A 14323-nucleotide genomic window follows, 5' to 3' on the forward strand; every position below is an offset into this window, starting at 1 on the left:
AATTATGGAAACATTTATGAGTTATGCATGCATGATTCTAAAATGCTAATCATTCCAGCTGATGTTTTTTAGAACAAAAAGATACTAATAACAAGGTTTGAGATAAACATAACAAAAGAAATGTTTAAAATAGACGGAAAAATATCACGGACACCTACAATCTTTCAAATCCAACAAAAGTGAAAAGACAAAAATGAAAACAGTTTCACTCTGACAAAAAAAAAAAGATAACTAAAAAATATGCAAATAAAATAGACATATGAGGTAAAACATTAAAAAGTATGAAAAAGGAATAACATATTTTTGATTTAAAAGAAAACATCAAACATAATTTTAATTCATATAATGTGATTTTTTTTTGCATTCTGTCATGCTTCTTTTAAAAATATAAAAGTCAATCACTCACACATGTTTTCTGTGCACAGTATCCATGGCAGTAATTAAAATAAGACACTGAAGACAAGTCACAACAATCTCTATAAAATGTAAGAGACTTCGGAAAAATAAGAGCATCTCCATACTAAAATAGTTATTGCCTCACTAAACATTAATTCCCATTTAGGCAGAAGGATGATTGTAGAAATCTTTTTAAGCTGCTTCGAAACAATTTATGTTTTATATATATATGTATAGATTTATAGCTACAATATACTCTATTATTTTTATACAAAAGTAGCAAGAGCTGATGGAGAAGTTGCCTGACCATCATTTCTCTTATCGTATTGTCCGATGAATGATCCATCCTCTTTAAATTTACCCATTTCACCTTCACCATAGTCAGCCATGCTGTCTGTGTCACTTTCTTGACCCTTGTAACTGCTAGTGAGGGATACACGACTGCCCCTTGGTCCAGCATGCGTTTCAACTCTAAAAAAAAATTAGAAACTCAGTTACATTGATAGTAATGCTAAGAAAAACATAAATAAAAACCTCTCTTAAAGACCATCACCTTTAAACAATACCAATTTCTATTTGATACATTACTGTTTAAAGAAAAATGAAATGACAGATGTCAGTTTTTTTCATATGCCTTTCAAAAAGTTTGACTACAAATTTTATTCCAGATAAAAAACATCTTTATAAAGAAGTTTGACATGTTCCAAAAAGTTCTTGTACCACAGAACAAAATTTATATTAAACTAATCAAAAAGCTCGTACTTAGACTGTCTTGGATAACTCATAATGTGGATAATATGATTTGAGAGAAAAATCCAAAGTATTTATTATGGTACTTAGGTGGGTGTTTATGGCGAAGGCGAACAAAATTGGATTTATATATAATTCTTAAAGACCCCGAAGTTGTGAAATAGTTGAAAATTCAAAGGATAAAATAGGAGGAATACCTGGTTAGAATGCAGAAAGATCCAAACTACCAAAAACTATATCTAGCCAAGAATAACTAGAAAAAGAGGCAAACCTTGCCTTAGATAGATTGACAGTCTAGAAAAAGACATGGATATTCTGAAAATTGGACGAAAACCAAAAACTGAGAGATGCCTGGTAAAGATTTCTGGAGAAAGCCAGAGCTCACTCACGGCTATTGTGCGATTGAAGAGGAATAGTAATCTGATTCCAATTAATTCAGATTCTACTGTATCAAAACATTTACGAAAAAAGAGTAACTAAATAATATTTTTTTTGTGAAATGGTAAAAAGATATACAGCACTAATACATATTACAAATATTAAAATTTCCATGTACTTTGTTAAATTAAAAACCTCTTTTCTGAAACAAAAGACGAAAAGTACAGAGTAATAATATATACATAGCAAGATATAGAATGACAGAGTAAGTGCTTTCAAAACCACAAAAGCAAAACTGTTTTCTAAATAACGAAGTGAAATTATGAAGTGTTATATATTGGGTCATTATTTACAGAAAACAATTAAAAATATATTTTAAAGAAAGAAATTTAGCCACATACGGTTTACTGTATTCACTAAACCCTCCGTCATCTGTGTAGTCTACATCTCGTCCCTGAGCTGCTTCTTTCTCATGAACAGAGTATTTTCCACCTCGATTTCTCTTCACTAAGCACACAAGTATCAAAAGCAGAAGCAGTAGTGCTATGGCACACAGCATTCCAATGAACCAAGCTGCTGTAGCAATATTTTCAGGACCTTCAGGTGCCGCCATAACTAAACACAATAATTTGTTTTTTAAAATAAAATAATGCTTAAATCTATTAACATGTACTGTTACCACCACATATTAAAAAGTAGTAGCAAGTTCATAGCAAGTAAGCATTCATAATACGCAAAAATAAAAAATAATTACTTTTTAATTTTAAGCGTAACTAATAACGCTAACTCATGATCAGTATTACCAATTAAATACTAATTTATGAATATTAAAATGCAAATTTCACTCAAAAAGTTGCTCTTAGAAAACAGGATTAGTATGAAAATATTCATCTCTGCTGTGATTCCAATAAAAAAGTAAAATCTTGAATTCCACACGAAATTTTTGGAAGGAAAATTAAAAGAAACCCAAATTCAACAATAATTTACTCTGTACTTAAGAATGACAAAAGTTATAGTTCATTAAAGTAACAAGCTCTTAAGATCCCACATTACACAGTGCATTACTAAAAACTATCAATACAATTGCTTAGCAATGATAATTGTAATAGATTAAAATTTAAAAAAGTTAAAAGTCTAATATAGTACCAGAAAGTTACAAGTATTTCATACCTACTTTAATACATATATTATTTATTTTAGTTTTATATAGAATTTAAAAATCCATATAACATAATATCAAAGAGCTGGTATTGATTATAAAAATTAGAATGCCATTTGAAATTGCAATCAATATGCACTTTAATATTCAACAAATTTGTAATTTATATGTTTAACAATTGTTTCAGGATTACAAAATTCAGTTCTACTATACTCTTTTTAAAGAAGAACTACAGTTGAATATAGAAGAACTATGAATGAATATATCTTCTATAGAAGAACTACGATTGAATATATCTTCTACAGAACTACCGTTGTTTGAATTACTTAAGAAATTCATTAAATTTAATTTTTTTCCCGATTGTCATTTTTTAGTTTTTACCTGTAGACTTATAAAACAGCTTCGGAAATTAACAAAATTAATGCAATAATAAACTTTAAAAAATTTCTTTAACATTATATATTTCTTTTTCAAAAAAGTTTTTCTTCCATTTCCTTTATTTGGGTTGAAAAAAACTTGTTATCCTTGTAACCAATACTTTAAAATGGTTTAGTAACAGTTTTTTCCAATATTTCAAAAAGAGGCAGTTTGTATTAGATGATCTTGAATGGAAAATCTGATAAATAATCATATGGTATTTTATTTTACTACTTATAAAACTTTAAAGAACATAAAAATTTCTAAATTAAGTTTATTGCTTCCAGAAAGACAATAGGTGTTATAAATTTTAGTTGCCTGATAAATAATCGACATATTATTATTTCAAAAGATACTGTATGTCTAATCACAAGGCAATATTACAGCTTTTTATAACATAATTGGTGATATCAAAATCATTGTAAAAAAATTTAAAATCAGAGAAATGAAATTTTTAATTAAATGATATGATTAATTTAAACTAAAAGAACTAATCTTTAAAGTGAAAATAATTAAATTTTCAATATTTGGACTGCAATAGTCCTTAATAAAGGATACTGCAATTCAGACCAATATGATTTATACATTATGAAAAAATATGATTTGGCTGATTCTGCATCAGAGGAACAGTTAAAAATTATGATTTTACACAGGTTTTTTTAAAGGAATACGAATAAAATTATTTTTCCAGTAAAAAAGTTTTGATGTTTGAAGTTAAAAATCTATATAAGGATTTTACTCACCGTAGTGTTTTTTTGGGGAAAAAATCACATTATACAGACTTTAGACGGGTTTAATTTTTTATTGCTGACATGAAACTCTTGCATAAATAAAACTTGGCTGTTTTCAAAACTTTTAGACACTAAAATTCATAAACCAAATGAAATAGTTTCTGTTCATAGCAAAAATTTCTCTATATAGTGATTAGCCTATCATGATTTATTTCCTATCTTATGGAATTTAAATACTTACACTAACTTAAAATGTTTTAGTTAATGTTAAATGCTTAGAAATAACATTAAAGTTCTATTATCATCGAAAATTAAAACATTTTTGTTACTCAAATAGAAAAAAAAATAGTTGGAAACCAGATTTAAATTATAATGGCCCGCAAAACATTACTAAAGTACTGAATTTCAGAGTAATAATTCTTAAGTGAATACAAAATTATAATATTAGCAGCAAAATTTTTAACATCACATAGAGCTTTAAATATTTCTCTACATAAATAATAATTTTTTCAATTTAAGTGCACCACATATTCTCTCCATTTGTAAATGGTTTTTCTTCATATAGTGTTTGCATTGTTACAATCCTTGAGACAAGCATTAGGTTTCATTTTAATAACTAATAAAATTTTCTATCAATTGACAAGTAGCTAATGCAATGTTTTTTCGTTGACATTTTTTTTTAAATAAAAAAATTTACGCATGTTAAATAAAAGCTTAAGTTGAAACCATTGATTAAATTTTGATTAATTATTGACTACATAACTCATTTTATAACAAATCAATATTAAATATTTCACCTAATCCACCAGTATCGATTTCTTCTATGGCACTAGGTGTTTCAAATGTCCCATCAACAGCTACAACACGCATTTCATATAAAGTTCCAAAATCTAAACCTTTGACAAGCACAGAATCATCATTCTCTTCTCTAGCTGTTTCGTCCCAATGACCTTCCCCTAAAAAAATAATTAAACATTATTTATTAAAAAGATATTTATTTAAACTATATTGCATTTGCTAATTATATTAATATCATATTACATGAATTGCAAAATTACATGAAATGCATGCATTTATATATATAGTACAATAAATAAAATAAATACAAAAAGGAAAAGAGAAAAATGAAGAAAATCATTAAGTTTTTTTAAAAAATAATTTTCTTTTTTCTCTCATTATTCTGTAATTTTTTCCATGTTTTCTCTACATTTTGAAATCTTATTATCAGCCAGGTACTTATAATATTATTTGAGAATTGCAGTCACAGTAAAGTTACAAGTTAATTGCAGTTACAAGTACTACTCTATGTAGTAAAAATAAGAGCTAAAAATTTTATATATAGGCATAGAATGATATTAAAGGGAGTACAGTGCCCGCCGCTAATAAAATCACCGGATAATAAAATCAGCCGCTTTATAAAATCAAATCGGCAAGAACCGAATCGTTACAATATTAATACATGTTAAAAACATCTTTTAATAAAATCAATGCCGCCGCTTTTTAAAATCAAAATTTTGACTACATAATAAATCAAAGGTGCAATATTTCAGATTTTTTTGTTCTTATTTATAAAATTTTATTTTTTCGAAGTTTAAAGATTTTTTTAGAAGAAGCACAGTTACTCACAAACCTGTGAAACAGGTGTGGTTAGCACTTTCCTGTGATATACATAGTGTAAGAGTTAAGGAAAAATGTGGGTGGTAAGCGGCGAGTTCATAGNCTTGTATAGAATAGATAATGAAATATAAAATTTTACCTTTTCTTCTAAACTGTGCGTAGAAATAACTACCAGGCTGACCATCAACAGCTGGCACCCATGTAACCAAAATACCAGCTTTTCCATGCTCTCCAGGCACATGAGACCATACAAAGTTAGGAGGATCTGGAACTGAAGATTAATAACATAAGTTTTACAAATATAGAGGGTTGGATGTAAAAACTGCAAAATTGATTTTAAAATATATTGAATGTCAAGAGCTTTATGGCTAATATGAGTTTTTTTTTTAAAAAAATATTTATTTACATTTGACATTCATTACTCACAAGCAAATTATTATATGGAAGAATTAATATAAGTAGATAGATTAGTAGATAGATTCAAGTAGATAATAAGTAGATAGATTAGTATATAATAAGTAGATAATAAGTAGATAGATAGTAGTTAATAAGTAGATAGATTCAAGTAATATTTACCAATAGTAGATTGAGCATTAGTTTTCACTTCGATATAATATGGATCTCCCTGTCCAACTTTGGTAGTTCCATGAATAATCAATCTATATTTTGAATCAGGTTTTAAACCAGCTAATTTAGCTCTGGTTTCTCTAGGGTCACTTATAGCTGGTTGTCTTTCAACAATAGTTCCCAAAGAAGTTCCGTCAACTACAAATTATTAAGTAATTGGTTACTAAATTTAGAAATAAATAAACAAATACTTGTGGCAAAAAGAAGCACAATTTCGAAATTTATTTTTTAGTGTGGCTTCAGGTTTAAGTAAAACCTTATAGAAATGTCGGCAGCAGACCTACCAGGATAGAGTTAAATCAAAAACCCAGATTTTCAAATGAATTAAGGTATATCAATTTTTTTGTGGTATTTAGATTTTTGAAAGCTGAACCTTATGGAGGAATTGCAGACTTAAAAAAAAAAGAGACTAATAATTAAAGGCACAAAAAAGAGTATCACTAAGTCAAAATGATGCACATTGAAAAAAAATAAAAAATTACGAACACAGCGTAAATACCAAGGCTCAATATGAAATTTGGTTTAAAAATAGTAATATCTCTTTATAAAGACACTTTGATGTAGTAATTCAAAAAAAATTAAATAAAATTAAGAAACAAAACACTTGGCAAGGAAGAAATGTTATACATAAAAATTGAACATTTATAAATAAATAGACCAACTACAAATAAATAAAATAAATTCATTAGACCAAAATAATATTTCACCTTCACGGAAATAAATTCTGTATCCAGTAAGGTTGCCATTAGGTTCAACAGGGCGCTTCCAAATCAAATAGAATGCACTGGATCCTAAAGGCACAGCTTCAAAATATGACACTGGCCCAGGAGCTTTGAAAGAATCATACAAAAAAGTAATATTTTAATCATTTATTCAATCCTACAAAACTTCTATTATGTTTAATTAACATAATCACATATTTTACTATCAAATAAGAATGTTCTTCTAGTCTAAAATCACAATTATTTCATGTTTTTCAGTTTTTTGAAATTAAAAGCAAATGTTCATCTTTTCCCCCCCCCCCATTTATCCAGGTAGCATCTACCTGTATAAATAAATTTCTAGAGGGCATTTATCTGTTTTCCTACTAAATAAAAAGATTATCTAATTCTACATTCTTTATAGAAGAGCATGAAAATAAAAGAAAAAAATCGTTCCTTCCCTGAAGAAAGAATTTTACAAAGAGATTGGAAAACAATAGTAAATAATAAAAAAAATTATAGTAATAGTAAATAACAAAAAAAATTATAGTAATAGTAAATAATAGAACAGAAAAAATAATTATTTTCAGAACAATAATTTTTCAACACACAAGTTTTATTTGTAATCCAGGGTCGCCACAGAAAAAAATTAACAAAATAGTTGCTTTTAGTAGCCTGAAGCAGGAAAATAGTAGCCGATAACTATGAAAATAGTTGCCTAAATAAGAACACAAATTTAACAAAAATATGACTAAAATTTTGCTAATGACTTAATTGTCATATACAATGATCCATTTAGTTAAGTTTGTGGCAAATATGATAATTTTTATATAAAAGTTAAAGTTCTAACACTATTTTCCCTTTTATCAATAATTGATCTAGGGAATATATATATACATACATATACATTGTGAAAAGTGATTAGTCAAACTCGAAATTCACACATCGTACAAGGAGTGATCAAATGAAAAGGTACGAAACGACGTAAAAACGTAACAGTTAAATATTTGCATATTCCGCCATGGGAGAACGTAGCGAGACATCTCGAGATGCGATTGGAGTCCCTGACTGGGATCGGAGCATGAGCGGGAGCCCGCATACGCAGAAGAGAGCAGAGGCTCTTATCAAAAGCGGCGTCCAAATGATGCGGCAGACCGTATGAGGAACAGAAAAAACATAAACTCCTACGTGTACTGTGAGACACTCCGACTCCTACGCAGGTCCATCAAGAACAAAAGGGCTGCTCACGGAGGATGTGGTTCTGCTCCATGATAACACGCGTCCACACGCCTCCAGAGTCACACACATGGAACTGGCAAAGTTCAAATGGTAGACGTTGAACCTTCCGCCCTACAGTCCGTACATGTCGCCCTGCGATTTCTATGTGTTTGGTTCACTGAAGAAACGCCTGAAAGGGAAGTGCTTCAACACGGACGACTTACTCAAGGATGCTGTGAAGGACTGGGTCTCGTCACGGCCACAGGAATTCTGGGAATAAAGAATCCTATGGCTTGTTCATCAGTGGGATCGTTGTGCTCAGGCCTATGGTGTATACTTTGAATAAAGTCAACATTTGCACCCACTGTGTCGTTTCGTACCTTTTCATTTGATCACCCCTTGTACTATTGTTTTAAAAATTGTTTTTTTTTTTAAAAAAAAAAATCATGCTGAATTTCGTAGCCATTGAAAAGGCAATCGAGAAACGAAACAAACTTACAATGGAATCTGTGCAGATTGAACAAATTAAAAAGTGAAGACTCTAATTTGCAATTCAAAATGTTAAACATTTTTTATTTTTTAAGAAAAAAAAGTTTAGTATTCAGACACTATCGCGCAGCTTTTCAACCCAAGTCATGCTTAAAAAAAACATCGCTAGGAGTACAGAAAAGTCTCCTAATAGTATCCTTTTCCCAAAAATAGTTGCGTTTTTAGCCTTTTCAGGCAAAAAAAGTTGCCATAGTCACCTCATGACAAAAATAGTTGCAAATAGTTGCATTTTAGTCGCCCGTGGCAACACTGGTACTCTTACTGAATTACAGCTGGCATAAGTGATTCTACTATAATTTCTGATTATTAAAAATAATTGCTTTCAACTCTGTTTCGAAAAATACTTTTTTCACAAAGACTTTAAAAAAAGTAAAGATGTAAACTATTATTCATTTCTAGATTAAAATGAACTCTGCTTTCACTAAACCAAGTATGTTTTTGTCTAATATCTTCATTATTTATAATTTTTTTCTATCAATATATTATTTTATTGCTTTACAATTTAACTTTTTTACAATTTTTCTATTTAATTTTTTTGTTTTTCTGGATCTATGAACACAAAGTTTACAAATATGTTTTTAAAAAAGTCACAATCAACTATCGACTGTGTTTCAGAAGTAGGATTATCTATAAAATAAGTTCATATTTGTATTGAAGTATTGTTCTGCACCAAATTGTATTGAAGTATTGTAAAGGCACCAAATAAAGCAGAAAACAATTTTTAAACATAAATAAAAAGTAATTAAAAGGTATGTATTTATTTGAATGCCTGCCTAAACACAGAATTTAAGTTTTTCAAAACAGAATTGCTAAGTATCATAACAATTAACATTAATTAACACAGGATAATGAAACACCACAATAAAACAAACAGTAACTAATGCAGGATACATACTTCCTTCTGGTGTGGCAAATTCAATGGTATCAGATGAGGGACCATTGTAAACATCATTGAAGGCACATACTCGCACCACATTTCGAGAATAAGGTCGGAAAATGCTGACTAATGCTTCTGTGACATTTCTTGGAATAATAACTTCACGTAGATGTTCTTCTGATTCATCAGTTGTCCAAGTCTGAATCTAAATTTGTTTAAATAAAAAATACCTCATTAAATATTCACATGAGAGATACATTTAAATTAGTATTTAATTGACAAGTCTATTTTGAAAAGTCAAGAAATTTTTAATATTATACATTTAATCATGGGTAACTTTTACAAAAAAGGATTTTTTCAAAGGGAAAATAAGTATATTAAGAACCTAGAGAAACAATTAAAATAAATTTTATTTTTTAATATTTATATGTGTGGATTGAAATTTTTTTGTAATCAAAGCATTATAATAAAGATTGTAGTCATGATAGTCTTGAATGATATGCTGGGATTAGCACATGAGTGTCTAACACTTAAAAAAATGAAAGTCATCCAGTTGTGATATTATTACTATATTATGCTCAAATACTATTATGTCTGAGATTTTTGAATTTTTAACCATTCAATCTTTAAACATGAATTGAATCTTTTTCAATTCAACTTTAAACATGAATTGCACCTTTTCCAATACATTCCTAAAACTGGCTGACAAAATGTTAGCAAACCAGCGGACAAAAAATTTTACTAGGTAGATTATTGTTCACATGGCAGTTCTATGTGAACTATGATAAAATTGATAACTTAATTCAAATTTATTGGTCAGAAAATAAACTGCTTATTTAATTTTAAGATAACTTCAACTTCATAGCATAAAAGTTGGTATTAGTTTTATAAACCATGTTCGCAGTCATGTTTCGAAAACTTTAAAGGTTGCTTCAGTAATCATAAGCATATCACAGAAACTAAAAAATAAAAAGTGCACTAACAATCTTTATTGGTCAAAAGAAAAAGAAAGAAGTGCAATTTTGAAACATTTATATTGAAGAATTAAAAAAAATCTTACTTCTTAGCCATACTAAAAAAAATGCCTCAACAGTAAAATAATAAACAATCTGAAAACAGTTAACAATAGAATTTTGTCATATTGCTTTGATAAGAAAAGAAACACAGAGGGAAAACTGTATAAGTTGCTTGACTTGTTTAAAATTCGTTAGATCTGTCAGCAGCTTGTCGTAGAAAACACTCAAATACAACATTGCAAACTAGAATACATTATGAAGTATTTTGTAAAACTATTATTATAAGCATTAATAGAAATGTGGCTAAAAAAATTTTTGCACTTTATAATTAAAAAATTTTTTAAATAAAAAATTAAAATTATATACAAGCTTAAGTAAAATGTACCTTGTATCCTCTGAAATGACCATAAAGGGAGTCTGGGGACACAGGATCCCAAACAAAAACAGCAGACTTGGCATCTCTGATGTGCAGAAGACGAAAGCCTAAAGGAGCTTCTCTTGGAACTGGAAAACATTTTTAAACTTTTTTAAAACACATTTAAAAAAAATGCTCTCTTACATATTAAAATTTACAACTAATTCGATACTCTGACTCAGTGAAGTTTTCCTACATTTAAAAATACTTAATACCAAGAGTTTTTTTTAATTTGAAACTGAATTTTTACTAAATTAGATCCTGTTAATAAAAATTTGAAAAGAAAAATTCTTTGGTGATTTAAAATACATTTGGAACACTGAAATCCCTTCAAAAGAATAAGTTGTCAAAGAATCTTCTTAAATTACAGAAATATTTTTTAAAAAAATACAGTAGAATGTGAAGAATTTGATAAATCTAAAACTTTATGATAAACTTTATACAATTTATTCTCCCTGCGATTTTCCAAATAAAAATTTTTAATTTTTTAATAATACCAATTACAAGTACAATTTAGATTATTAGTACAATATTAATTCAATTCAAGACAAAACATATTTTACCATCTTCTCCAGAGTATCCAACAATTTCTTGAGCCGAAACTTTTGCTTGTCCTCGACGATTATGTGCTTCCACTTTGATACGATACCTTCTAAATGTCGGTTGATAGTCAACGACAAGCTTATTTTCATGCCAGTCAGTAATGGCTTCATATTTCCATTGTGATCCCGTCTCGTCATCTCGTTTCCAGAATACTTTATAGAAGAAGCCAGGAGCATTATGTTCAATCAGAGGCATAGGCTAAAATTAAACAGATTATTAGCAAATCATTCGGTTATTAATCTTTATAATATAAAAATTACATTATTGGCATATATTCAACAAAATTATAATCAAAAGAGAATAATTATCTGTAGAGTCAACACTTGAAAAGGCCCAGCTGTGTGTATATTTTTGTAAGTGCATAAAAATACCTCAAATATTTACTCAGTGCTAAAACATACTTGACAAATTAAATGTAGTAATTGATAGAATAATTTAAAATATTACAAATTATTTTTTATGATAATCTACACACAAATAAAATTAACCTTTAAAAAAATAGTTTATAGTTGAAAAACACATTTAAAAAAATACAGTGGTTCCGAAGCACAGTCAACACAGAAAGTTAAAACAATTTTCATTTAGTATATTGTCACTTTATTAAAATATTTACTAAAAATCCCATGCTTTACAGAAGCTACACTGATAAATGTTATTGAAAATTTATGAAGTGCTATGACGTCCAGTATCAGTAGATGTCTCCACTCAATAGCAAAGCTTTGCTTTAAACAATTACATAAGCTTTCAATCCAAAAATTTTTTTAACAAAATCCAAAAATAAAAACATATGTTTTTATTTATATAGGATGACATTAAATTTCCTTGAAGTATATCTTGCAAATTATTTGCTCAATAGAAAATTATAAAATCTTCATATTGTTATACATAAGTGTTACAATAAATGGCCAGGTACTTGGAACCAAACGGATATCAAAAAATTTGAATTTTATCGAGTAAACCTGAATCAGCCAGATAAAAGATTAGATTTTGATCGGATACTCAGAATTTACAAAATTTTAATTATTGGTACAACTCTTACACATTTTCTTTTAGCAGTTTGGAGATAGAAATGTGTAGTAGAAATAATGAACAAAAGGTGGATTGAAAACCTATTTTGAGAAAAGAACACAGTTTCCTTTAGAAGTTTAACCCATGAGGAAATGCTTCTACTAAGGAAACTTTAAAATGCGCAAAATTAAATTTAACATACACTACAAAATTGTTTATAATTTTTATTGGAAATATAACACTTTTGAATGTTAGACTTAACTACTTAAAGCTTTTAAATATTCATTTTGTGATAAATTTTTTTTTATATAAGTCACGATAATATTTACTTTTTTAACAATTAATATATAAATCATGAAATTATTCACTATATGATCGCTTTAGTTCAAACATGANGGGGGGGGGGGGAAAGCAAAGAGTAAATGTTCATGTGAAATTACTACTTACTGTCCAAGAAATTACAAGATTATCAGGCTGAGTTCCCCTTCCTATTACTTTGTCAGGATTTTTGTAGGGTACACTTTCAGGAGTTGCACAATGCTGAGATGGATCACTGGGTTCACTTGGCCCTATTTTATTTCTTGCTCTTACTCTAAAAGTATAGTTTGCCCAAGGACTCATTTCAACCTACAAAAAGTACAGTACGATCCACAAATCAAAATTAAGTAACAAGAATATTATTTATCTGATTCTAAATCTAACACGAATCAAAGTTAAACATGGACCAACATAAATCAAAGTTAAAAGCAATAATAAAATGTTTTAGGAATGTATGCAATTGTATATGCATAGAAACTTGAACACATACAAAAATAATAATTATTTCTCAATCTAATTTCATTCTGTAAAACAATGAAGTTGATGTTGATATAGAGATGTTTTAAGAAATTAGTAAATGTATAGATAATTTCATGATTTTCTTCTAAGTTATGCTTATAGTTGAAAAGGATTGTTCTTAGAAATGAGCAATTCAATATGCCCATAAGCAATTACATCTTTAAAGGTAAGTTTTCAAATGAATGAACAATAAAATTTCAATTAAAAATTCATATATATTTATTTATTCAGACAACCAATAGGGATCAAAAATCTTTTATAAGAAAAAAAAAGAAAGTGTGTAATAAATAGTTTTAAAACAACACATAATATAAGTTAGAAAATTTTAAGAGATGAAAAATCATCAGGAAGTTCAAAACCTACACATGTAAAATTACAAGAAATATGTGTTTTTTTTCGAATAAAATAAATATTTGCTATTAATTTCTATAATTCAATTAATTTCATTATCTGAATATTTAAATATTAAAATAAATTAATTAAAAATGGACATACATTGTATCGTGTATCAGGAGCTGGGATATGTTTGTTGACATCTTCCCAAGTATCTGGAGTGAAAGAAGTGTTATACTGAACATGGTAACTCAAAATGGGTGCTCTTCGGTCACCCATTGGTTTCCACACTACCAAAGCATAAAGCCCATCACAATCAACTTCTACTATTTCTGGAGGATTAGGTACATCTAAAAAACATAACAAAAAAACGTTAGTTTTTGATATTTTTACAAATATGTCAATGAGAATATTAAATACAGTATGAGGTACCTTCCTTAATAATTCTGCTAACTAATTTTTCATACTAATTTTAATTCCATAAAGATTAAGACTAAGTTAGGGGTGTGTAATCTTTTTGAGCAAAGGGCCATTTGTAAAACAAATTAACCATTGAAATATGGCATGACCAAAAACTTATACATGTCGACCGCAATTATGGAAATTTTTACCAGTGTTCTAAACACTAAAACCTTTTAAGAAGTAAACTTAGTAATATTCTTGCATTGAATTAAATGGTGTAAAATATTAG

At 28.3% G+C, this 14323-nt stretch overlaps 1 protein-coding gene across 1 annotated transcript in view; it reads right to left on the reverse strand.

Moving 5' to 3' along the window:
* Nucleotides 1-296: 296 nt before the first annotated feature.
* LOC107455154 (neuroglian) overlaps nucleotides 297-14323 on the reverse strand; it is a 32142-nt gene continuing 18115 nt past the window's right edge. The window contains exons 13-23 of the mRNA XM_016072622.3: nucleotides 13795-13982; nucleotides 12910-13089; nucleotides 11415-11652; nucleotides 10822-10940; nucleotides 9439-9625; nucleotides 6783-6905; nucleotides 6025-6213; nucleotides 5588-5719; nucleotides 4629-4787; nucleotides 1926-2139; nucleotides 297-867 (exon numbers count right to left, since the gene is read on the reverse strand). Coding sequence (XP_015928108.2) covers nucleotides 663-867; nucleotides 1926-2139; nucleotides 4629-4787; nucleotides 5588-5719; nucleotides 6025-6213; nucleotides 6783-6905; nucleotides 9439-9625; nucleotides 10822-10940; nucleotides 11415-11652; nucleotides 12910-13089; nucleotides 13795-13982 — 1934 coding nt within the window. The 3' untranslated portion in view covers nucleotides 297-662. The remainder of the gene's footprint in view (nucleotides 868-1925; nucleotides 2140-4628; nucleotides 4788-5587; nucleotides 5720-6024; nucleotides 6214-6782; nucleotides 6906-9438; nucleotides 9626-10821; nucleotides 10941-11414; nucleotides 11653-12909; nucleotides 13090-13794; nucleotides 13983-14323) is intronic.

This window comes from Parasteatoda tepidariorum, chromosome 3 (assembly GCF_043381705.1).
Source record: "Parasteatoda tepidariorum isolate YZ-2023 chromosome 3, CAS_Ptep_4.0, whole genome shotgun sequence".
Lineage (NCBI taxonomy): Eukaryota > Metazoa > Arthropoda > Arachnida > Araneae > Theridiidae > Parasteatoda > Parasteatoda tepidariorum.